This window comes from Lepus europaeus, chromosome 14 (genome assembly GCF_033115175.1).
Source record: "Lepus europaeus isolate LE1 chromosome 14, mLepTim1.pri, whole genome shotgun sequence".
NCBI lineage: Eukaryota > Metazoa > Chordata > Mammalia > Lagomorpha > Leporidae > Lepus > Lepus europaeus.
In genome coordinates this window covers 59,612,706-59,638,937 of record NC_084840.1, presented here as the reverse complement: position 1 = coordinate 59,638,937, position 26,232 = coordinate 59,612,706, and the positions used below count along the sequence as shown (strand labels likewise).

Below are 26,232 nucleotides of genomic sequence, written 5' to 3'. Positions count from 1 at the left end.
ACGGCCAGTTGGAGAGTGAACCAGAGGATGGAAGACCTCTCTCTCTCTCTCTCTCTCTCTCTCTCTCTCTTTCTCTCTCTTTCTCTCTGTCTCTCCTCTCTCTGTTTAACTCTAACTTTTAAATAAATAAAAAAAAAAACTTTAAAAAAGATAATAACTGTCTTGTAATATGTCTTGAAATCTGGTATTATGATGCCTACCACTTTGTTTTTGTTGTACAAAATTGCTTCAGCTATTTGAAGTCTCCTGTGCCTCCATATGAATGTCAGCATCATATTTTCTAGATCTGAGAAGAATGACTTTGGTATTTAGATTGGCATTGCATTGAATCTCTAAATTGCTTTAGGAAGAATGGACATTTTGATGATATTGATTGTTCCAATCCATGAACATGGAAGATTTGTTTCTTTTTTTGTATCTTCTATTTCTCTCTTTAATGCTTTGTAATTCTCATCATAGAGATCTTTGACATCCTTAGTTAAATTTATTACAAGGTATTTTTTTTAGCTATTGTCAATGGGATTGATCTTAGAAGTTCTTTCTCAGCCATGTCATTGTCTATGTATACAAAGGCTGTTGATTTCTGTGTATTGACTTTACATCCTGCTACTTTACCAGACTCTTCTATGAGCTCCAATAGTCTCTTAGTAGTCTTTTGGATCATATATATATATATATATATATATATATATATAAATATATATATAAAATCATGTCATCTGCAAATAGGGTAGTTTGATTTCCTCCTTCCCAGTTTGTATCCCTTTGATTTCTTTTTCTTGCCTAATGGATCTAGCTAAAACTTTCAGTACCATATTGAATAACATTGGTGAGAGTGGGCATCCCTGTCTGGTACTGATCTCAGTGGGAATGCTTCCACCTTTTCCCCATTCAATATGATTCTGGCTGTGGGTTTGTCATAAATTGTCTTGATTGTGTTGAATGTTCTTTTTTCTTTTTTGGACAGGCAGAGTTAGACAGTGAGAGAGAGAGAAAGAGGGAAAGGTCTTCTTTCCATTGTTTCACCCCCCAAATGGCCGATCTGAAGCCAGGAGCCAGATGCTTCCTCCTGATCTCCCATGCAGGTGCAGGGCCCAAGCACTTGGGCCATCCTCCACTGCCTTCCCAGGCCACAGCAGAGAGCTGGACTGGAAGAGAAGCAACTGGGACAGAATCCAGTGCCCCAACCAGGACTAGAACCAGGGGTGCCGGCTCTGCAGGCAGAGGATTAGCCAAGTGAGCTGCTGTGCTGGCTGAGTGTTCCTTCCAAGTTGCAATTTATTAGAGTTTTCATCATGAAAAGGTGTTATATTTTGTCAGTTGTTTTTTCCTGCATCTATTGAGATAATCATATGGTTTTTGTCCACCAATTTGTTAATGTGATATATCACATTGATTTTGTGAAAGTTGAACCTTCCCTGCATACCAGGGATAAATCCCACTTGGTCTGGTTGAATGATCTCTGATATGTTGTTGGATTTGATTGGCCAGAATTGTGTTGAGGATTTTTGCATCTATTTTCATCAGTGAAATGGGTCTTAGTTCTCTTTCTCTATTGCATCTTTTCCAGGTTTAAGAATTAATATGATGCTGGCTTCATAGAAAGAATTAGGGAGGAATCCTTCCCTTTAATTGTTTTGAATAACTGGAGAAGAATTGGAGTTAGTGCTTCTTTAAATGTCTGGCCTGGTAGAATTCAGCAGTAAAGCCATCCAGTCCTGGGCTTTTCTTTTTTGGGAGGGTCTTTATTACTGCTTCAGTTTACGACTTGGTTATGGGTCTGCTTAGGTTTTTTATGTCTTCATGGCTCAATTTAGGTAGGTTGTATGTGTCCAGGAATCTATCAATTTCTTCTAGGTTTCCCAGTTTGTTGGCATACAACTCCTTATAGTGGTTTCTGATTATTCTTTTTATTTCTGTGGTGTCTGTTGTTATGTTTCCTTTTTCATCTCTAATTGTATTGATTTTGGTCTTCTCCCTCCTTTTTTTGGTTTGTTGGGCCAGTGGTATGTCACTTTTGCTTATTTTTTCAAAAAATCAGCTCTTCATTTTGCTGATCTTTTGCATTGTTTTTCTGGTTTCAATTTTGTTGATTTCTTCTCTAATTTTAATTATTTCTTTTCTTCTACTTTTTTTTTTTTTTTTTGGTTTGCTGTTGTTTTTCAAGATCCTTGAGATGCATTGATAACTCATTTATTTGGTGCCTTTCTAGTTTCTTGATGTAGGCGCCAACTGCTGTCAACTTTCCTCCTAACATTGCATTTGCTGTATCCTACAAATTTTTTAAGTTATATTGTCATCTTCATTTGTTTCTAGAAATTTCTATGATTTCTCTTTTGATTTCTTTTATGACCCACTGTTCATTTAGAAACATGTTATTCATTCTCCATGTGTTTGCATATGATGTAGATTCTTGAATTGTTGATTTCCAGCGTCATTCCATTGTAGTCTGACAAGATGCATGGTATTATTTTGATTGTTTTGAATTTCTGAGACATACTTTATGGCCTAGTATATTTTAAATCCTAGAAAAAGTTCCATGCACTTGAGAGAAATGTGTGTGTACTCTGTGGCTATAGAATGGAAGGCTTTGTAGGTATCTGCTAGGTCTATTTGTTTGTGGTATTGATTAACTCTGTTGTTTCCTTGCTGGTAGTCTATCTGGTTGACCTGTCCATTGTTGGAAGTGGGGTTACTATTTATTTGAGTCTATATCTCCCTTTAAATTCCTTAGCAGTTCTTTTAAATACCCAGATGCCCTGTAATTAGGTACATATACATTCATAATAGTCACATATTCCTGTTGGATTGATCCTTTAATCATTATGTAGTGTCCTTCTTTGTCTCTTTTAATAGTTTTTGTGTAAAGTCTATTTTGTCTGATATTATGATGGCCGCACCAGCTCTTTTTTGGTTTCTGTTAGCATGGAGTATCTTTTTTTTATCCTTTCACTTTCAGTCTGCAGGCACCTTTGTTGGTAAAGTGTGTTTCTTGTAGGCAGCAAATAGATGGGTTTTCTTTTTTAATTCATTCAGCCAGTCTGAGTATTTTAACTGGGGAGGTTAGACCATTTACATTCAGTGTGACTATTGTTAAATACTGTCTTTGTCCTGCCATGATTCCTTAAACAGTCCTATTTATGTATTTTGGATTTCATTTGTACTTTTGCTTGGTCATTTTTTACATTCATCTTCTTTTGTAGTGATGCTCCTGTTTCTGTGTTTCTGTGTGTAGCACATCCTTAAGCATCTTTTGTTGGGCTGGGTGAGTAGTTACAAATTCTTTCAAGAAGATCCATATTTCTCCTTGATTCATAAATGAGAATTTTGCAGGGTACAGTATTCTGGGTTGACAGTTTTTTTCTCTTAGGGCTTGGAATATATCTTGCCATTGTCTCCTTGCCTGTAGTGTTTGCGATGAGTCTATTTGGGTTTCCTTTGAATGTGATTTGTTGTTTCTCTCCTGCACATGTTAAGATCTATTCTTTGTGTTTCACTGAGTTTTGCTACAGTGTGTCATGGTGATGTTCTTTTCTGGTCATGTCTATTGGGAGTTCTGTGTATTTGTTGTACTCAGATGTCTCTTTCTCCAGATTAGGGAAGTTCTCTGTTATTATTTCATTAAGATGGCCTTCCAATCCTTTCTCTTTTTCCACAGCTTACAGAATTCATAGGATCTGTAAATTGGGTTGTTTGATAGAACTGTAAATCTGCAACCATGATTTTTAGTTTTCCAGTTTCTTCTTCTTGTATTTGGTCTGACTGTATTATTTCAGGAAATTTGTCTTCTAGTTCTTAGATTCTTTCTTCTGTCTCATTTATTCTATTGCTAAGACTTTCCACTACATTTTTTATTTGATCTATTGAATTCTTCAGTATTTCATTCTGGCTTCTCTTTAAAATCTCAATTTCTTGGGAGTGCTTTTCATTTAGATGGTGAATTTGCTTCTGATTGCCTCTAAGTAATCTGACTATTAATTTTCTGAATTCCTTTTCTGGCATATCCTCGATCTCTTCTTCTTCAGCCTCCATTATTGAAGAGTTGTATTGTTCATTTGGGGAGTTCATAGAGTCTTCCTTATTCTTATTCTGGATTTTTCCTTTGTTCTTTGGCATTTCTGGTTGATTTTGTCTTTAATTTGTACTTTGTGTCTGTGTTGCAATTTCCCTCTGCAATGAGCTGCTATGTGTCTGTGTGTTGCAAGTGGAAGCACACAGCCCTGCCTCCTGGAGCCCTGTTTACTTCTAGATTGTGATGGAGGTGGGTACCAGGGCTTTGGTGCACTAAGCCCCGCCTGCTGGGGCTGGGCTTGCTTCTCACTGGTGCATGAAATGAGCTCAGGTTTTCAGTGTTTAAGACTAGTCCTTGTTGTACAGCTTGCATGGTGGGGAGGAAATCACTCTGAAATGTTGTGATCCTTGTTCCTGGGTGGGGGGTGTTGTGAGGTGGCCCCCACAATTGATGGATGTGTGTGCAGGAGGCAGCCATTGGCAGACCCCTGCTTACACTCAAAAATGTAAACAATCAATATGGATTCTCCCTGCCAGCTGTAGGTCCCGTTGTGGGGAGAGGGGAGACATGGATGGACCGTGGTGTGCCCAACCTCTTTGCTTTTTCTCCTATAATTTCTCCTTTTTCCTGCTTGGAGCTTCAAACACAGTTCACCAAGCTTCTGTGCCTGCCACTATTCCGTAGCTCCATAGACTCCTGACTTCTTACCTGGTTCACTGCTGGGGGTGGTGCCAATCTCCACGATCGGTCTCTGCTGCACCTTCGCTGTGTTTCCACCTCTTCTCTTTGCTCCCTTAGCGTGGACATGAGCAGTCTCCGGGGGACTCCTGGGCTACTCTGCGCAAACTTCTTGAGATTCCATCACTGGCTTGTATCCCCTGCTTATTAACTATTTTCCCCTGCATGACTTAGAATGTCCTGTTGCTATACTGCCATCTTGAAGCTTATATCTTAGATAGAGATCTTCTGTTTGGTGGCTTACTCTCCAAATGGCCTCGATGGCCAGGGCTAGGCCAGGCTCAATCCAGTAGCCAGGACCTTCATTCAGATCTTCTACATGGGTGGAAGGTGTTAGGTTTGGAATAGCTCGGGGTTCTGGCCTTTTGTATCCCCAGAAAAGGGAGACGGAGCCGACCTCAAATGAGACAGGGTGCTTTGCTGAAGCGAAGAGGGCCGACAATTTGTTCTTGTGAAGAGACTGCACGCAGGTGCATGGTAGGGCTGGGTTTTTATCTGGTTGAAGAGGAGATTTGCAGCTGATGTGAGGTAGCGAGTAAGGGGCTTTTAGAAACCACTGGGAACTTTCCTCTTATCTGTTCCACAAGCAGCCATGTGCAGCTGCTTTGCATGGAGTCTGGGGGAGGTTGAGCCTGGTTCTTGCGCCAAGGATCTCACAAAAAAGGGGAGTACATGGCCAGAGGGCAGGGGAAGGGGAAGGGAGGGCAGGAATGGGCAACATGCTCTTTAGAAGGGAGCTAAATACTTGGGCTGCCTTCTCCTTTCCCAGGCGCATAAACAGGGAACTGGTTCAGAAGTGGAGCATCCAGGACTCAAACTGGTGCTCATGTGGCATGCTGTTGTTGCACCACAATGCCAGCCCCATAGGCTGTGTCTTTTTTTTTTTTTTTAAAGATTTTTTTTATTTATTTGAAAGACTGTTACTGGTGCCTATATGGATGCTGGTGTTGCAGGCTGCAGCCTTAACCACTATGCCACAACGTTGGCCCCAGGCTGTATCTTAAACCTCTTAGTGTGCCCACCTCCAGAATGTCTGACTTAATTTTGTTATGGCCTGAGTGCATCTGTGGGTACTGGTGATTCTTAGAGCATGGAAGATTCTTCAGGTTTAGAGTATATAGCTTCATTACTGTCCTAGAAATGTTTTATTCTGTGTTATCTTTTAGGAGAGAGAGAAAAAAAAAGATGAAGTCTTATCTCTCTACCAAAACTTCAAATCCTTGACAGTTTCTTTTTCCCTGCCTCCTTCCCTCAAACATTTAAATTTTTTTAAAAAGATTTTGTTTATTTATTTGAAAAGCAGAATTATAGAGACAGAAGGTGGGGGAGAGAGAGAAAATTTTCCATCCACTGGGTCACCCTCCAAACTGGCTACAATGGCCAGGGCTGGGCCAGGTTGAATCCAGGAGCCTGGAACTCTGTCTAGGTCTCCCACATGGGTGGCAAGGGTCCAAGTACTTGGGCCATTTTCTGCTGCCTTCCCAGGTGTGTTGGTGGGGAGCCAGATTGGAAATGGAACAGCTGGAGTTTGAGTTGGTGCTCACACGGGATGCTGGCATTGACTTAACCTGCTGTGTTACAATACCAGCCCCAAAACATTTAATCTTTCATGCTAGGAGACTCTACTAGAATCTGGAAATGTAAAAGAAGAATAAGATACAGGTTGTTTGTTTTTTGCTGCTAATTAGTTAAATAAGTGACCAGTTAAACCCATTTTTTTCATTTTTTATTTCAATTCAGACTCAGGGCAAAGGTGGGAAAAAAGTTGTCCAGACTGATGAGTGGAGGAATAGTCCCATTGAAGAGCGCCTTGAGTATGCCCTGGTCAAGGTGAGTTGTGGGAACCTGAACTGGCTGTCTGATACTGGTGCTGGAGGGGGAGTGCTGACTGCAGCTGGAAGAGATGCCCTAGACCACTGTTCTGTAACGCCCTGCCCATGCAGCATAGTTGACAATAGCCATAGCCATGTTTGTCACAACTGGTTGTGGGAGGTATTACTGGTATCCATGGCTAAGAATGCTAATTGTCTTACAGTGCTCAGGACAGCCTCACACAATGAAAAATTTCTAGCCCAAATATCAGTAGTGCTGAAGTTGAGAACACTGTCCTATACCATGCTGCTTTGACTTCCTCAGCAAGGTAGTCCTGACTCTTCTACTGATAAATGCAATTATAGGCAAGATAAATTATCTCTTGGCCTCAGTTTCCTTATTTATGCATCTGGAGAGCTTTAGATTTCTTTTTTCAAAAAAATTTTTAAAGATTTATTTATGGGGCTAGTTCTGTGGTATAGTAAGTTAAGCCCCTGCCTGTGGTGCCAGTTTGAATCCCAGCTGCCCTACTTCTGATCCAGCTCCCTGTTAATGGCCTGGGAAAGCAGTGGAAGATGGCCCAAGTCCTTGGGCCTCTGCACCCATGTGGGAGACCCAGAAGAAGCTCCTGGCTCCTAGCTTTGGATTGGCCTAGCTCTGTCATTGTGGCCATTTGGGGAGTGAAGCAGAGGATAGAAGATTTCTGTCTCTGTCTCTCCCTTACTTTGTCTATAAGTCTGCCTCAAATAAATAAATAGTAAGAAAAAAATTTAAAAAAAAAAGATTCACGTATCTGTTTGAAAGTAAGAGTTAAAGGGAGAGACACAGAGAGATTTTCCATCAATTGGTTTACTCCCCAGATGTCTGCAATCTCCCAGGCTAGGTCAGGCCAAAGCCAGGAGCCAGGGACTTCACTCTAGTCTCCCACGTTGGTGTAGGGACCCAAACATTTGGTCCATCTTCTGCTGTTTTTCCCAGGCCATTAGCAGGGAGCTGGATTGGAAGTGGAGCAGCTGGGGGTTGAATTGGCGTCTATGTGGGATGCCAGTATTATGGTGTCAGCTTTACGCTCTACACCACCACACTGGCCCCTCAATTTTTTTTTCTTTAGAATTTGATTTAACTCTTGGAAATTTTTTTTAAGATTTATTTATTTATTTGAAAATCAAAGGTGCAGAAAGACACACACACACATATCCTCCATCTGCTGGTTCACTCCCCAGATGGCCACAATGGCTGGAGTGAGCCAGGTGGAGCCAGGAGCCAGGAGCTTCTTGCAGTCTCACATGTGGGTGCAGTGGCCCAAGGACTTGGGCCATCTTCTGCTGCCTTCCTAGGCATGTTAGCAGGGAGCTTGATCAGAAGCGAAGCAGCCAGGATTTGAACTGTTGTCCATATAGGATGCTGGTGCTACAGGCAGCAGCTCAACTTAGTATGTCATAATGCTGGCCCCTCTTGGACCTTTTGAGGTTCTCATATTTCAGTTTGTTGAACTTGTCAGCAGCATCCATGCATCCTTGAGGAGGAAGTCTTGGCAGTGAAAGCCAGATGATCAGAGCTGAACTGGCTTCGTGGGCTTAGCCTCTTCTAAGGGCTCTTCCCATTGTCATTCCTCACCAGCACCATACCATTACAGTGAGAAAATCTATTGATTTCACTGAGATGTGTATGAATGTCTAGTCTGTTAAAACACTAGGATACAAAGTGTATGGTATTATGAGTTTGAACTTTTAGTAGTTCTTCTACTAAAAGCTGAGTACTTAGTATCAGTGATGACACTTAGGCACTTTACATGTGTTATTTCATTTAATAATCCTCAAAATAAATGTATGCAGTAGGTACTGTTGTCATTCGACTGTGGAAACTAATGCTTAATCAACTGCCTAAATTAGAGGTAGGAGCCAGAATTCATACCCATGCAGTCTAATTATAGAACCTGGGATCTTACAGCATTTCTGTGATTTCATATTTTGTTGGCCATTTGGATTAAGCCAATTTGGGATATGTGTGTTTTCATCTATTTTCCTTTTCCTTTTCTTCTTCTTCTTCTTCTTCTCCTTTTTTTTGTAGGGCATTGAAAAATATATTATTGAAGATACAGAGGAAGCCAGATTAAACCAGGAAAAATATCCCCGACCCCTGAATATAATTGAAGGCCCGCTGATGAATGGCATGAAAGTTGTTGGTGATCTTTTTGGAGCTGGAAAAATGTTTCTACCTCAGGTTGGCAAACAATAGGAAAGCATTTTCAGCATCAACCTTTTCTTTGTCTTTTAAAAATAGTAAGTTGGGAACCATCTGTAAATTCTTAGTGTTGTAATCTAATCTTTATGTTAGGATACTTTTGTATCACCTCTTGCCTCCAGTTCCTAGATCTTTTCTCTTCAAAGTAAAACAAACTCAACTTCAAATGTAAAGTTAATATTAAGATTTGATCTGACCAGCCAGTATCCAACTTTAGGGATGTTTAACTTGAAAAATATTAGTTTTATAAGGTCATGTGTTTCAAGTAAACCAGAACTCTTTTGATTTGTAGCAGCTACTAACCACATCAGTTGAGAAATACATGTTGACTATCTAGGATAGGGCCATGAAAAACTACCCTCTTCTTGTGTAAGCTTAAGGCTTAGTTTTAAGTGAGTTGTAATGCTGGAGATTGAGAAGAGAAGGCTGGGAATGAGCTCATGGAGGAGAGGTTTGGAACCTGAAAGATTTGTGGAACTTGGAGAAGTGTTAGAGGGCTTTCTAGGCAGAGGAAAATAGAACAAGCAGAGGCTCCCAGGCCTGAAATTGCAGCATTTTATTTTCGGTCTTGTTTTCTTTCTGCTGTATCTCATTCATTGGCTTCTTACAGGGAGGGAACATGTTCTTTGTCCTGCTCACTGACAAAAGCAGCCTGCAATGGAGCTGGCCTGAGGTCAAATCCTGCATTCTAAGCTGCTGAGGTTTCCCCAGTGGCCATTAGCAGCTCCTGTAGTTTGGTGAAGATGCCTGACTCTGCTTTTTTCCGCAGGTTATAAAGTCAGCTCGTGTCATGAAGAAGGCTGTTGGCCACCTTATCCCCTTCATGGAACAAGAAAGAGAGGCTAACAGAGGACTTAATGATGCTGCAGAAGAAGAGGTAAGTCATTTTGTCCAGGCCTGTGGGCCATTTAAGAAGTTGGTGTGGAACACTCTTGTTGGGTTAGGGTTAGAGCCAGTCAAGCTTGCCTGTGTTTATTACTGACTATAAAATAGGCAAATGCTCCGACATCCGTCTCATTTGCCAATTAGCATAATATCTGGGATTTTCTTTTAAATTTGATCTTATGAAATTTTTGGTAGAGTCATAATCGTAGTCAAAACCTATGATTTCAGACAAAATGGGTTCATTTCTTCAGTAGGCACTATCACTACAAAGATCTGAGGAAAAGGAGTTATGTTTGTTTTTGGAACACCCATTGTTGTCTCTGTACGGGTAATGTCCTTGGCATTACTTCTGGATTCAGTTTAATTCCTGCTGGCTGTATCACCAGAGTAATCCTTGAACTTTCTTTTAGATGTTTGTTCATTTGACAGGCAGAAATACAGAGAAGGGAGAGAGAGAGAGAGAGGCAGGGAGGGAGGGAGAGAGAGAATTTTCCATCCGCTGGTTCACTCTCTAAGTGACCACAATGGCCAGGACTGGGCTAGGCTGAAGCCAGGAGCCAGTAGTTTCTTCTGGGTCTCCCACATGGGTACAGAGGCCCAAGGACTTGGGCCATCTTCTGCCTTCTCAGGCCATAGCAGAGAGCTAGATTGGAAATGGAGGAGCTGGGACTTGAACTGGTAGCCATATGGGATGCCGGCACTGTAGGCAACGGCTTTACCTGCCACACCACAGCACCAGCCTCATTCTTTTTGACCTCGTATAGCTCCATTCTTAATTCTTAAATTGATTGGAGTTTGTGAATGGCCCAGACAGTTTATAAAATTCCACTTGTCTTTTTCTGTTTGTGAGGGAGGAGGCTGCTGGCAGTGCACAGAAGAACCGTATTAAATAAACAGAAAGGTAATCACATGCCCTCTGCACTGGGCTGGTGTGGTGGATTTGCAGGTTCTGCTGGAATATATGCAGTTAACCAACTCCTCCCTCCCTCTTCTCCCTCTCCTTTTATTGTTAAAAATAAACATTTGGCAGGCAGTTATGGGGAGTTGAGGGTATAGTCTTCAGCTGTGAGACTGTGTTGTGTTTTACCTGTTGTTTGGGGTTATGGGACCCATGATTTCAGTTGAAGCCCCTTGGACTAACCTACTAGATGGGCCTCCTTTGATCTGCTTAGGCGCACCACAGTCTTCCTGCAGACCCCCTGTTGAGTTTCCACATCTGTCCGAGGTTGTTCTGGTTGTATTAAATTCCTTCTGTGCTACTCCCTATCTGGCTCTGGAGAACTGGGTGATCTGCCCTTAGTGACCCCAGCCTGCTTAGCTGCCTGGCTTACTTTCCAGGATCCTTACCAAGGCACCATTGTGCTGGCTACTGTTAAAGGTGATGTTCATGACATAGGCAAGAACATTGTTGGAGTCGTCCTTGGCTGCAATAATTTCAGGTAAGTTACCACCTCACCTTCTTTAGCCTCCTTTCTCTCTAGAACTGAAAGCATTTCAACAGAGTAATTCTTCATTGGGAGGGAGAGGCAGCAAATATTAAAGGTTATGTTTTACTTCTTTTTGTTAACTATATTTTCAAGTTTTCTGTAATGAACACAGCTTTTCAAATAAAGTAAGTTGGTAATTATCTATTATGTATTCAGTAGTGGGGTCAGAGCAACCAAGCAGCTTCCTGGGAATTGACATTGGCACACAGGATCTGTGCTCAGCTGCTCCTCCCCGTGACTCATGGTGGTCAGCATATTCTACTTTTCTTCTCCGTAAACTGTCAGATTTTAGAGCTGAAAGCTTATAAGACTTTGGCTAAGTGGAATTTTATGTGAAGGCCATGTCTGTATGTTTCTTCATGCTTTGCCTACTGCAGGACCCTGTGTGTTACTTGGTGATGTTCAAGTTAATTTTGGAATGTTGTATATATATGCAAAACCCCTTTCTGCTATATCTCATTATAATGAATCAATATTCATAATAATGTTACTTTCCAGTGTGCTATTTTCTCTAGATCTATCTAGATCTTCTCTAGAAGAGAACTGACTGTAAGCTATAACTGTGCTCCTTAGAGAATTCTCTTCTCTGTTGTCAGATGACAATCACTCTAAGCCCCCTTCTTATGCCAACATTTTATCCATCTCTGCTTAAATTTAAGGTTGGTTAAATGGAAACCTGGTATTGTTGGTTTCCATTTGCATTCATCACAATCAGTAAAAATACAATTCAACTGATAATTATTTATGTCAGTTACTATCTAGTAGGCAGTGTGCTAAAGATACCGGATAATTTAGTCAACTTTTCTCCTTTTATGAAGTTTACTGTTTATCAGGCTAAATAGCCCACTATTCATTCAACCATGGTACTGAGACAAGAACCATTGAAGAAGGTGACTTGGAGGTAAACTTCCTAGAAGCAATTCCTTTTTTTAAAAAAAAAATATTTATTTATTTGAAAGACAGAATTATAGTGACAGAGGGAGAGGGAGAGAGGGAGGGAGGAAGGGAAGGAAGGAGAGAGAAAGAGAGACCTTCTGTCAGTTTATTTACTTGCTAAATGGCTGCAATCGCTAGGGCTGGGCCAGGCTAAAGCCAGGAGCATCTGGTTGGTAGTGGTCTAAGTACTTGGGTGATCTTCCCCTGCTTTTGCAGGCACATTAGCAAGGAGCTAGATGGGAAGTGGAGCAGCCAAGACTCAAACCAACAGTAATATGGGGTGCTGGCATTGCAGGCAGTGGATTAACCCACTGTGCCACATCACTGGCCACTAGAAGCGATTCTTGAGATATCTTTGTTACATGCTTTAGCATTATTTATTTTGATCAGTGGATGATTATCTTGGAACATCATACTAAGGAATATTTTTCCTCTCAGTAAAGACATTTTAAGAGACCCTGGAGAATTACGGCATTGCTCCAGGGTGCTACTGGAACTGAATGTCAAGCTGTGAAGGCTGCTTATTAAACCCAGGGCTTTCCTGCAGCACATCCAGGTCCTGTGTTTTGCACTGAAGGTTTGCTTATCTTTGCCAATAAATCTTACTGGGGGAATGTTTTCTGATGAAACTTGAATTTCTTTTCCCAGAAAACATGAGTGAACATGTAAACTTCCTAATTAGAGTCTAGAAGCCTTTTGGCTTACATCTCATAACACATAGCCTCTTGCATTGATGAGTTTCATTTTATAGTGTCAGCAAGTAGACAAATGCCTTATGTAGTAATGTGCACTTCTGCTGAGTGGCAGCGTGACACTGGTGCGCTTGTGTGAATCAGCCAGCTAGTGAGTGAGTCCAGCAGACCATCCACTTTCAAATCCTCTTTCCCGGCTTTTTGTCACTGATGCAGTAAATCTCACAAAATGATAAAAATGTTTTCTCTGTGGGGAAGGAAACTAAAAACAGGAAATGATGTTTTGTGGGGAAGCTGATATGATGCAATTGAACTTGCAAATTTGAGGATTTGAATAGATCTAGGGATGAATTTACCAGGGGTCTGCTAATACCTAACTTTTGCGTACCATTTCACAAAGTCTACAGTGCTTTTATGTCAGTGATTTCTTTCTCTTTTTCCTGGTTTTGTTTCTATTTTGTGGCTCCTTTACTTTCTTTCCTTTGATCCTTCCTTTTTTTCCATGGTTTTCTTCCTGCCCTGCCTGCTTTGGAGCTATTTCATTTCCCAACTTACAAATGGAGAAATGAACTTAGAGAACTTAAGTGATTTTTTTCATGGTCACACAGCTAATAAGTAGCAGGCTAGGCTCAGGGCTTCTGATTCTAAAAGCTGGGACTTTGTACTATTTCACTTTACTTTTGTGTGTGTGTGTGTGTGTCTGTGTGTTTATACTTTCAAAGAACCTTAACTGTAATGTCTAATGTGATTATTCTAGATTCCCTTTAAGAAATAATTTAGAATATTTAGAAATGTTTTGATCAGATTCTTGGTTATTTTAATTTTTGATTAAAAAAGACAAATTGAGACTTTCTGTATTTAACAGAAAATGCACACTGTTGAATTGGTAAGAAAAAGTGTGATATGTCAATGGAAATTTCAAAATTTATATATCACATCTAGCATTTTAGAAAATACGGATCTGATGAAAAAGATAATGAGGTATATTTGTATTTGAAAGGCCAGTTCTTTTTTTTTTTTTTTTTAAAGATTTGTTTATTTATTTGAAAGAGCTACTGAGAGAGAGAGAGAGGGAGAGAGAGAGGTCTTCCATCTGATGGTTCACTCTCCAGTTGGCCACAGTGACCGGAGTTGCGCCGATCTGAAGCCAGTAACCAGGAGCTTCTTCCAGGTCTCCCACGCAGTGCAGGGGCCCAAGGACTTGGGCCATCTTCTACTACTTTCCCAGACCATAGCAGAGAGCTGGATTGGATGTGGAACAGCTGGGTCTCGAACTGGTGCCCATGTAGGATGCTGGCGCTTCAGGCCAGGGCATTAACCCGCTGCGCCACAGCGCCAGCCCCAGACCAGTTGTTCTTAATATAATTTTATGGTATGAGTAAAAAAAAAAAAAAGGCAACAAATAGGTGTGAATGAAAATGGTTTGTATAATAGAATATTCAGCTTAGTGAGGAAAGTAGGTTAGTTATTGGGGCACACTGATCCCATCTTTCTTGCACACCTTCACATGTTCACAGTATTTATTTAAAGGCTTTTAAAGCAGAAACTTGCAGTTTTGTTTTGCTTATTGTTTTTAAAGCAGATGTGACAGCAGACCCTATTAACCCACTTAACCATTGAAGACCATGAATGGGAATTGTAGACTTGGAGGGCACTGCCATCTAGTGGTAAATCATGTGAATTGCAGGAGCAGCAGATAGACTGCACCTACCTTAGTTAACAGAGTAATGTGAGTAAAGGGTTAAAGGACAGCAAGTATCTGCTTTCTTAAAAGGATGCAGATGCAGTTCATTTTCCTTTTAAATTTCTCCTCGAAAGGAAAATGACTTTTTGTTTGATATTTTGGTATTTATTTTCTAAATTCTATATATTCTTAAATAATATTGGATGCTTTTGCTAAAGCGTTAAGTGCAGTTTACATTTTTTTCTGAATTAGAAGCCCAAATGAAATTATTGTACTTATACCTCTATTCAAAGTATTTTAGAGGGCCGTGTTGTGGCTCACTTGGTTAATCCTCTGCCTGCGACGCCGACATCCCATATGGGTGACGGTTCTAGTCCCGGTTGTTCCTCTTCTAGTCCAGCTCTCTGCTGTGGCCCGAGAGGGCAGTGGAGGATGGCCTAAGTGCTCGGATTGGTGCAGCTCCAGCCGTAGCAGCCATTTGGGGAGTGAACCAATGGAAGGAAGATCTCTCTCTCCCTGTCTCTCTCTCTCACTATCTATAACTCTGTCAAATAAAAAAAAAAGTATTTTAGAAAGTATTTTAGAAAGAAACTTTCATTTTTATTCTTTGAAATCTCTAATATGGCAAAATGCAAGGATGTATATAAGGAGAGGCCGATAGACATGAGGTATGGTGCAGAGTAACAAAGGGAAACCAAGGGAGAGTCAAGGAGGATGGAGGTCTACGTGGGGGAAGCAGGTATAGGGGAGGGAATGTTTGGGGTTGATCTGGCCCATGCCCTCCTTGCCAGGACCCATGTTCCCTAGGGGCTTCGAGCAGGTTCATAATTGTGCACCTTCATGATGCTAGCCCTTGTCTAGACTGCCTTCAGTTGCCTTCATTCTAGCTAATATCTACTTTATTTTTTTGGAGAATTCAGCTCAGACATCCTCTTGGGATGCTTTGTCATTCTGTAGCAACACTATAAAAGCCTCCGTTCTAGCACTGATATTCTAACTCACTCTGCATTCTAAGTCAGAGCTTGCCAGCAGTTTCTCAACTCATGTGCCAAGAAACACAATTCCTATCCCTTTCAGTGGAACTCGGGGCAGCATGAATTCTAACTTGGTTGCCTAGGGCTGTGAGCAGCCTCCTTTGTGTGTCTCAGCACCACAGTATTATTTTCTCTGTGTGGAAAAGGTTGGGAAGTGCTCTTACAGTCAGTGGTATAAGTGACCGTTTCTTCAATAAGACTTCTTTGGAGGTAGGCTACTCAGATGGAAACTGAGCTTGCATCCAAGTCTCCTCACTCACTGTTCTCAGTCCACTTCTTTGCTCACTTACCAATGGCTGTCATTCTGTTCTCTAGTTCCCTAAACATGGGAACTGATTACATCTGATTAAGGTAGGTCAAGACTTGAGGTTCTACATTTTCAGTGATGCAGCTGACAGGAGTCTACCCTGTCAAGGGCAATGTTGGGCTTGCATCTTCTCTTCCAGTCTCATGATTTTATTGTCATTTAATAATCTGACAGGTCACCATTTGACCTCCGGTTTGGGTTTATCCCCAAAATTCCAGACTTGACTATCTGAGGGCTCCATTTGGATATCTAAAGAAATCTCAAACTTAATATTTTAAAACTGAGCTGATCACCAACATCTTGTGAACACCTCTCTCTCCCTGTTTCAGTAAATGACAACTCCAGCTTTACCACTCAAAGAAAACCCCTGGAGTCGTCTTGAACTCCTCTGTTCTCTCATATCCCACATGTGATCCACAGTTCTACTCTCAGTGTTTCTAGGACCTGACCACTTTTCACCATCTACACAGCTTCCTGCCTGGGTTTCTGCAGCAGCCTCTCTCTGCTTCTACCCTGCACTGTTTTCCAGTCCAGAGTGAATCTATTAAAACTTTTGTCAGATTTCTTGCTCCATGGTTTACATGTTTCGCTGACTTCCCTTCTCTCTCACTAAAGTCCGGAGCGCTTGTAGTAGCCTTCAAGACTCTCCATCTGTGGTTCAACCTGGGAGCTGCTTGGGCCCCACCTATGGCCAATTTAATTGCAGTCTCTGGAGATGGCGTCCAAGATTTAGTTTGATTTTGAAAACCACTCCTCTGGTGATTCTGATGTGCAATCTGCAGGCACTTGTCTGCTCCTTCTCTTTGAATTCATCACCCACAGCTTTCTCCTTCCTGGTTACTGTTCCAGCCACAACAGTCCCTTTGCTCTTTCTCAAGTAAGGCAAACCTGCCTGCATATGAGATGTTCTTGAAAGAACCAGTGCTGAAAAAAAGAAAAAGCAGTAGGAGCAAGATGATTTCTTGCTACCAAACAGATGATTTTTAATTTTTTTTTTAAGATTTATTTTTGCCTTACTTGGAAGGTAGAATTACAGAGACAGAGAGGGAGGCAGGAAGGGGGGGGGGGGGAGGGAGAAAGAGAGAGAGGGAGGGAGGGAGGGAGAGATGGAGGGAGGGAGAAAGATATGTCTTTTAGCCACTGGTTCACTCCCCTAAATGGCTGCAACTGCCAGGGGTGGGCCAAACTGAAGCTAGGAGCCAGGGACTTCTTCCAGGTCTCCCACATGACTGCAGGTGCCCAAGCCCCTTGGATGGATCATCTTCTGCTGCTTTCCCAGGCACACTAGCAGGGAGGTGGATTGGAACTGGAACATCTGGTACTTGAACCAGTGCCTATATGGGATGCCAGCGTTGCAGGCAAAGGCCTAACCTGCTATGCCACATTGCTGACCCCTTTTAATTGAATTTTAGAAATATTTGCAGTGTTGAAAAAAAAGTATGCCTTTTTGTCTTGATTTAAAAGCAGTATACTATTTTGCCTAGTTTTATATGCAGCTGTTCTATACTTAATCATTGTTTAACAAAAAAATGCATTTACTGGATGTTCTTCAATATGTTATTTTCAAAAGGTATTGTGGTAGCATTTTACTCCTGTTAAAACCTCAGTGGTTATACATCATTAGCACCTCCAGTATTTGCTCCTGGATTAGCACTAATAATGCTGAATATAGTTATTGATTTGAAATTGTCTTACCTTTTACCACAGATTCCATATCTGCTAATTTTTTAAAAATCCTTTTAAAAAAGGTATGTGGGGGACCGGTGCTGTGGCATAGCAGGTAAGGCTGCCACCTGCAGTGCCAACATCCCGGATGGGCACCGGTTTGAGTCCCTGCTGCTCCACTTCCGACCCAGCTCTCTGCTGTGGCCTGGGAAAACAGTGGAAGATGGTCAAGTCATAGGGCCCCCACACCCATGTGGGAGACCTGGAAGAAGCTCCTGGCTCCTGGCTTTGAATCTGCGCAGTTTGGCCGTTGGTGGCCATCTGGGGAGTGAACCAGTGGATGGAATAACCTCTCTCTCTCTCTCTCTCTCTCTGCCTCTCTGTAACTCTGCCTTTCAAACAAATAAATAGATCTTTACAAAAATATGTAATGTAGAAACAAACTAAAAATCCAACAGGATAGGAGGGCATACAGTGAGAAATAAGTCTCCTTGTAGCCCAGGTGTCCAGCAACTGATTACCAGCTGATATGACATGTTTGAGTGTCTTCCAGTAGCTATTAAGCATTCTTTGTTTTTATTTAAACATTTATGCCTATTTAATTTTAAGAATTGTTGACATCATAAAATAGGTGGGAATGAATGCTGTAATGTTTTTAAAAGATTTATTTATTTGAAAGGCAGAAAGAAAGGCAGAGGCATAGACAGAGAAATCTTCCATCTGCTGGTTCACTCTCCAAATGGCCACAACAGCTGGAGCTGGGCCGATTCGAAGCCAGGAGTCAGGAGCTTCTTCTTGGTCTCCCACATGGGTATAGGGGCGCAAGTATTTGGGTCGTCTTCTGCCTCTTTCCCAGGTACATTAGCAGGGAGCTGGATCGAAAGAGTAGCTGGGACTCGAACTGTTGCTCATATGTGATACTGCTGCCATGGGCAGCGGTTTTATCTGCTGTGCTACAGTGCTAGCCCTGAATGCTATAATTTTTAAAACAGCTTTTAACAAATGCTCATAACAAATTTACATTCTAAAAATGACTGACTGTGGGTGCTCTCTTAATCTAAAATAGGCAACAGTCATACAGAGGACATTTTCCATGGCAGACATTCCTTTCCTCTGAGTTCCAGGAGGGTTTCTCCTTCATTAATTGAGGTTCCTCTGGCATTATTTTGTTTTCTCAGCCTATGCTCCAGTGTTTTTTTTTTTGTTTGTTTTTTGGGGTTTTTTTTGCCCCAGTGTCTGTCTCTCTTTCTCTCTCTCGTGTGTGTGTGTGTGTGTGTCCATCTAGAGTCTGTCTTTCCTTAAGTCTTGTCCCCCTTTCTTGCTGACCTGCCCCCTGAGTTTTTCTCCCTTGCCTTGCCTTGCCTTAAGAAGCCAGATTTCCCCATCATCAGCTCTTCCTGTGCAGGAACTGACCTCCTCATTGACTTTCATGTTTTAACAGATACTTATTAAGCAGCTTTCCCAAGATTTTTTAAATATCCTAAATGGATAAAATAGTGGGTTTTGGTGTCAAATACTGATTTAGCTTCTAGGACTGAATTAGTTGTGGGACTGGACAAGTTGCTTAACTTTTTTAGGCCCTTCCTCATTAAAATGGGGCAACAGATGTATTTTCATCTAAGAGTTGCTATGAAGGGTAAATGAGATGGCTTATTCAAAAAACTTAGGGGGAACAACCCGAGTGTCTTTCAGCAAATGAATGGATCAACATTCATCCTTAAAAAAGGATGGAACTCTGACATGGACACTGAATACATTGTGCTAAGTGAAATAAACCAAATATGGAAGGACAAATACTTTATGGTTCTACAAATACTTTGATTTCTATGTGAAATATCTAGATTAGGGAGATTTATAAAGATAGAAAGTAGAGGTTACCAGGAGCTGAGTTACAGGCAGAGTTGGAAGAAAGAAACCAGAGTTATTGCTTGATAGATACAGTGTTTCTGTTTGGTGTGATAAAATAGTTTTGGAAGTAAATAGTGGTGATGGTTGTGCAACATTGTAACTGTAATCAATGTCACTGAATTTTACACCTAAAAATGCTTAAAATGAAAAATAATGTATATTTTACCAGTTAGAAAATAACAGAAACCACTGAATTATACACATTATATGGTTGAATTATATGGAGTGTGAATTATACCTCAGTAAAGCCGTTCTAAAAGTTGAGCATAGTGCTTGAATATACTCAGTGCCTAATCAATGTGGCTGACAGTGGTAGTGTTGGTTCATATTTAATGAGCATTTTGTTGTGATTCCAGTTTACATTAGAACAGTTTTTAATGACATAAATTTTAAAAATGTTCATTTCAGCTTTGTCTTTAATGGATTCTCGTTAATTTTCTCTCATCTCATTTTGTGCCATAGAGTTATTGATTTAGGAGTCATGACTCCCTGTGATAAGATACTGAAAGCTGCTCTTGACCACAAAGCAGGTATTGTGTGACTATACTTTGGACATTTTACTACATATCATTTCCCTAAGAGTCCCTCTGTCAGTAAATAGTAATGTCCCAGCCCAGGTAGAATCCATGGGACCCTGAGATAGAAGTGCCAGCTCCTGCATGGGGCTGTTGTGGCCAGTTACATTGGGAAATGAGAGAGGGGCATCATGACTGTGGAACTCTTTTTTTTTTTTTTTTAAGATGTATTTATTTATTTGAAAGTCAGAGTCCAATAGAGAGGGAGAGAGAGAGAGAGAGAGAGAGAGAGAGGTATTTTCCATCTGTTGGTTCACTCCCCAAATGGCTGCAATGGCTGGGGCTGGGCCAGGCTAAAGCCAGGAGCCAGGAGCCAGAATCCAGGAGCCAGGAGCTTCTTCTGCATGTGGGTGCAGCGGCCTGAGTACTTGGGCCATCCTCTGCTGCTTTCCCAGGTGGGTCAGAAGTGGAGCAGCTGGGACTCGAATTGGTACCACATGTGATGCTGGCACTGCAGACAGTGGCTTAACCTGATTTGCCAGACCCCATGGGACTCCTTTCAACCTCTAGATGAGTAGAATAGGGCCAGCTTGTTATAAGAGAATGGTTGTATTAGATTTTTTTCCCCCTGTGTGTAATCATTTTTTGTTTCTTTGAAAACTGGAACATATTCAAGTCTGACAATTCATGAACTAGGGCTATCTTTTTTTTTTTTTTTAAGATTTTATTTATTTATTTACTTGAAAGAGTTACAGAGAGAGAGGAGAGGCAGAGAGAGAGAGAGAGGTCTTGTATTGTATGACTTCTTAAAACTTGGTGAGTTCATTCTTGCAACTTAAAAGTTCTAAATTCTGTTTACTAACAAAAGCAAACAAGAAATTGAAATTCCCCAATCAGAAAAAAATGTCTTAGAAACAGAAATCGAGAATTGTTGTTAGACCTTGTGGTCTTTATTACAAAGTTTAAAAAATGAGTCTTATTATATCATCCCTTCTCATTGTCCTTTTTAATCTTTTTCCTTTTTTAAATAACAGATATAATTGGCCTGTCAGGACTCATCACTCCTTCCCTGGATGAAATGATTTTTGTTGCCAAGGAAATGGAGAGATTAGCTATAAAGATTCCATTATTGATTGGAGGAGCAACCACCTCTAGGTAAGTCATGCTAATGAGCTTTTTGCTCATTTAAATTCTCTTAAGTGCCAATGTTTAAAAACAGTGATAAATTTTGCTTTGTTTTTTGTTCCTTATGCTGAGCACATTTCCCATCTTCACTGGTGCAAAAGCTGTAATACTTTTGGAGCATACACTCTGTGTACACTCTTTTGGAGCATACACTCTGTGACTTTTTGGTCTTTTCTGGATGCCTTTGGCCTTTCTTTTTTATTCTTCTGGCTTACCGTTATCTTTTTTCTTAGTCTTAATTTTCTGTTTAGTTCCTAGGAATTCTCCTAAACTCAACACTCTTGAAATCAAACTGAGTAGAGAAGCTGTATTTTTTGGCACAAAGATGTTGCTTGAACTTTTGTCCACTCTGTCTTGAAGCAGATATCTGAATAGTTACAAGATCCTTTGAACAAATAGAAAACTCATCCAGCTAGAATGAACTGAAGGATCACTCTGGAGAATTGTTTCTGAAAGGGGAACTTTTTGGGCTAGGAGCTGTAAAGAGAAGAAAGTTCAAATGTGATCATGTGATCATTATTTGGTGTCTCAGGTTTTTCTTAGGATCATGCTCCTGGTGATACTTGAGAAGAGATGTATTGATTATGGGCACTAGACTTTTTATGATACATTCTTTATGCCACACATTGTTTACTTTGATGGGGGACACTAGAAAGCTGAAGCATTGAATTTGATGATTCCATAGCATCTACTTTACTTTTTTTTTAAGATTTGTTTATCTGTTTATTTTCACTATTCATTTGAGAGGTAGTGTTACAGAGAGAAAGAGCGAGAGAGACAGAGAGAGAAGTCTTCCATCTGCTGGTTCACTCCCCAAATTGCTGCAGCAGCCAGAGCTGAGATGATCTAAAGACAGGAGCCAGGAGCTGCTCCTGCATCTCCCATATGGGTGCAGGGGACCAAGCACTTGGGCATCCTCCACTGCTTTCCCAAGCCATAAGCAGAAATCTGGATTGGAAAAGGAGTAGCTGGCACACGATTTGGTGCCCATATGGGATGATGGTGCCTCAGGTGGAGGCTTGGCCTACTATTCCATAGTGCCAGCCCTATTTATTTGAAAGGCAGAGATATGCAGAGAGAAAGAGAGACCTTCCATCTACTGGTTCATTCCCCAGATGACCACAACATCCTTGGCTGGCTAGACCAAAGCCAGCAGCTTCAGCCGGGTTTCCCATATGGGTGGCAGGGGCCCAGGTACTTGGGTCGTCTTCTGCTGCTTACCCAAGTGTATTAGCAGGGAGCTGGTTAGAAAGTAGACCAGCTAGGGATCCAGCTGACTGGATATTGGCATTTAGGTGGCAACTTCTCACTGTGCCAAAACGTTGGTCCCCAGTTTACTTTTCTGGTGCAAAAATATAATAGAGGTTTGGTCATAGGAATTCCAGAATTCCTTTCACACTAGAAACAACTGTTGAGCTATTTGTATTAGTCAGTGTTGTTCATAGAAATAGAACCAAGAGGTTGAGTTTATATACAAATTGATAGATATATTCAGGAATGGGCTCATGTGATTGTGGGGGTTGGCAAGGCTGAAATCTAGCTGGAGACCAAGGGAAGAGTGGATGTTGCCTCTTCAGTCTGAAGACAGAATGCCTTCTTTCGGGGCCAGCACTGTGGCTCACTTGGTTAATCCTCCGTCTGCAGCGCCGGCATCCCATATGGGCACCGGTTCTAGTCCCGGTTGCTCCTCTTCCAGTCCAGCTTTCTGCTGTGGCCCGGGAGGGCAGTGGAGGATGGCCCAAGTGCTTGGGTCCCTGCACCCACATGGGAGACCGGGAAGAAGCACCTGGCTCCTGGCTGGCTGTAGCAGCCATTTGGGGAGTGAACCAATGGAAGGAAGACCTTTCTCTCTGTCTCTCCCTCTCACTGTCTGTAACTCTACCTGTCAAATAAATTTAAAAAAAAATAAAAAGTATGCCTTCTTTCTTGAGAGCATGTATAGGGACTTGATGGGGGCCCTTAGTCTTTATTTATTTATTTGAAAGTCAGAGTTACACAGACAAAGAGAGAGAGAGAGAGAGAGAGAGAGAGGGAGAGAGAGGAGAGAGAGAGAGAGATTGAAAGAGCTCTTCCATCTACTGGTTCACTCCTCATATGGCTGCAATAGCTGGGACTGAACCAGGCCAAAGCCAGGATCCAGGAGCTTCTTCCAGGTCTTCCACATGGGTAGCAGGGGCCCAAGCACATGGAACATCTCCTGCTGCTTTACCCAGGCAAGTAGCAGGGACCCGGATCAGAAGTAGAGCAGCCAGAACACGAACTGGTGCCCATATCAGATGCCAGCATCACAGGTGGTACCTTACCTGCTGTGCCACAGTGCCGGCCCTGGGACCTTCTTTTAAGGCCTTTTAGTGGTTAATGAGTCACATTGATGTTATGGAGGGTAATTTGCTTTACTCAGTCTACTACTGAAATGTTAATCACATCTACATAAGTACTTTCACAACATAATTTAGATTGCAGCTTAACCACAAACTGCATACCAAGGACTAGGCAAGCTTGCCCATAAAATTATCCATCATACCATTTATAGTTTGAAAGGATCAATTTTGCAAGTAGCCACATGTTTTGTATCTTTTACTCATTCTCTTCTTTTGGTACTCAAATGACGCCATAATTGGACTATTAGTGCTTACATCAGAAAACTGGGTTTGTTTTTCCACAAAGAGCATATATACTAGTAGGATATGTGACAGAACTGTTCTTAGGGGACCAAATGTTGATAACTGGGATTTTTTTTCCCCTTAAAGATTTTATTTATTTGAAAGGCAGAGTTGGAAAGAAAGAGAGAGAGAGAGAGAATGAGAGAGAATGAGAGAATATGAATCTTCTCTGATTCACTCCCCAAACGGCTGTACTGGTGGGACTGGGACTGGCCAAAGCCAGGATCCTGGATCTCCATCTGGGACTCACATGTGGGTGGCAGGTGGCAGTACTTGGGCCATCTTCCACTGGTTTCCTAGGCCATTAGCAGTGAGCTGGATTGGAAGCAGAGCAACCATGACTCAAACTGGTACTCATATTGGGATGCCAGTGCTGCAGGCAACAGCTTAACCTGCTGTTCTACAATGCTGGCTCCAATAACTGTTATTTTGATGAGTATAATCTTGGGTAATTGATGACAAGCTTAGTAAAGAGAATGACAAAAGAATCTATAGGCTATTGGCAGAATGAGGACCTTTTAAAATCACAGTTGTAAAGTAGAATAAATATTTAAATGAGCAGATGCATTAAAATGCATTATGAGTTATATACATGTGATGTTGGCTTCAAAATAAATTTTTTATATAGTAGGCTACGTAACACTCAAGTTCAGGATCAGGAATTTATTACTTGGCAAGTTGGAACTTGACCAGATATTTCATTCTGTTCTATCTCTTACACCTCAGAGATTACAGAAAACAAAAAGCCATTCAAAAGCAACATGATTGGCCACTAAGGATATATCGCTGACAAGATTAGCCTCTTAAGAATTATATATAAATTCTTTAGTGATTATCAAGTTAGAATGATTAAGATAAAACATCACTCATTGTGTCTTCAATGATTGCAAACTATCTGTTCTCATTGTGAAACTGTAAAAAAAAGTCATGGGTCCCATGACTTCCCAGAGTTTCTTCTAACTCTCCAGCTTTATAGATGAGCTCTGATTTTTCTGATTCTCTTCTCTCAGTGCCCATTGTAGTTTCTGGAAAATTATTTGGAAAATAAAAGCCAGTAGCGGTGTTTTCCAGGAGCCATCTCCTTCACTGTGGTGCTGGAGCAGTCCTGGGGGCCGACGTTGTGGAGTGGCAGTTAAGCCTCTCCCTGAGACTCAGGTATCCCATTTGGATGCTGGTTTGAGAGCTGGCTGCTCTGCCTCTGATCCAACTCCTACTAATGTGCCTGAGAAAGCAATAGAAGATGGCCCAAGTGCTTGGGCCCTTGCTTCACTTGTGGAAGACCTGAAAGAAGCGCCAGGCTCCTGGCTTTGGCTTAGCCTAGTCCCAGCTGTTGCAGCCATTTGGGAAGTGAACCAGTGGATGGAAGATCTCTCTCTGTCTCTGTCTTTGTCTCCCTTCCTCTCTTTATAACTCTGCCTTTCAAATAAATTAAAAACAAACAAAACAAAAACCTTACCAGAAACAAAACAAAAGCACGTTGTCCCACAGCATCCAAGACTTGAGTCTAACATCCCCCAAACTGAACAAGAGTCTTTCTTCAGCAAGTTCTTATTTGAGAAGTTCTTATTTACTTTTACAGAAGTATAACAGCCAAACAGAAAAGTACCCAAGTCACACAGGTGTATGACTCAATAAGTTTTTACTAAAATAACCATTCCCCACATCACGAAGTAGAACATTAATGGTCTCTTGGGAACCTTGCTGGGATCGCCACCCAGTCATCTTTTCCCATAAAAGTAATCAATCGTTCTGTCTTCCATTACTATAGGTTGGTTTTGCCTACAGTTCATCTTTTTTTGTTTGTTTTTGTTTTACTACTTTATTCCTTTTAGTATTTTTTTGTTCTACTTAATACATTGGTTGAACTCTTTAATTAACACACAATTATTCTTAGGTATTTAAATTTAACTGAAAAGTGATCCCTGTTAAATATAAGAGTGGGAATAAGAGAGGGAGGAGATGTACAATTCAGCACATGCTCAATCGGACTTACCCCTAATGGTAGAGTTAGAAACGTACGAGGGGATTCCAATTCAATCCCATCAAGGTGGCATGTATCAATGCCATCTCACTAGTCAAAGTGATCAGTTTCAGTTCATAATTGATCATTATGATAGGATTAAGTGTCAAAGGGATCACATAAATAAGACTAGTGTCTGCTAATACTAACTGATAGAATTAAAAAGGAGAGAATGATCCAACATGGGAAGCGGGATACACAACAGACTCATAGAATGGCAGATGTCCTAAACAGCACTCTAGCCTCAGACTCAGCCCTTAAAGCATTCAGATCCAGCTGAAAAGCCCATGAGAGTATTTCAGGCATGGAAAGCCAAGACACTGTGGCAAAATAAATGACCTAAATGAAAGATCTCTGTGAGTGAGATCCCAGTGGAAAGAAGGGGCCATCAAAGAAGGAGGTACCTTTCTCTGAAGGGAGGAGAGAACTTCCACTTTGACTATGG

The 26,232-nt window shown here is 41.3% G+C and overlaps 1 protein-coding gene across 2 annotated transcripts in view; it reads left to right on the top strand.

The window, feature by feature from the left end:
- The window catches only part of MTR (5-methyltetrahydrofolate-homocysteine methyltransferase), a 152,101-nt gene that overhangs the window by 83,957 nt on the left and 41,912 nt on the right, over positions 1-26,232 (top strand). Inside the window, exons 19-24 of one of the 2 annotated variants that reach the window (XM_062210681.1) lie at positions 6,491-6,580; positions 8,633-8,785; positions 9,576-9,679; positions 11,029-11,130; positions 19,867-19,934; positions 20,954-21,074. In XM_062210681.1, the coding sequence (XP_062066665.1) occupies positions 6,491-6,580; positions 8,633-8,785; positions 9,576-9,679; positions 11,029-11,130; positions 19,867-19,934; positions 20,954-21,074 (638 nt within the window). Of the gene's footprint in view, positions 1-6,490; positions 6,581-8,632; positions 8,786-9,575; positions 9,684-11,028; positions 11,131-19,866; positions 19,935-20,953; positions 21,075-26,232 lie in introns of both variants that reach the window. The other variant, XM_062210680.1, reaches the window with a different exon arrangement.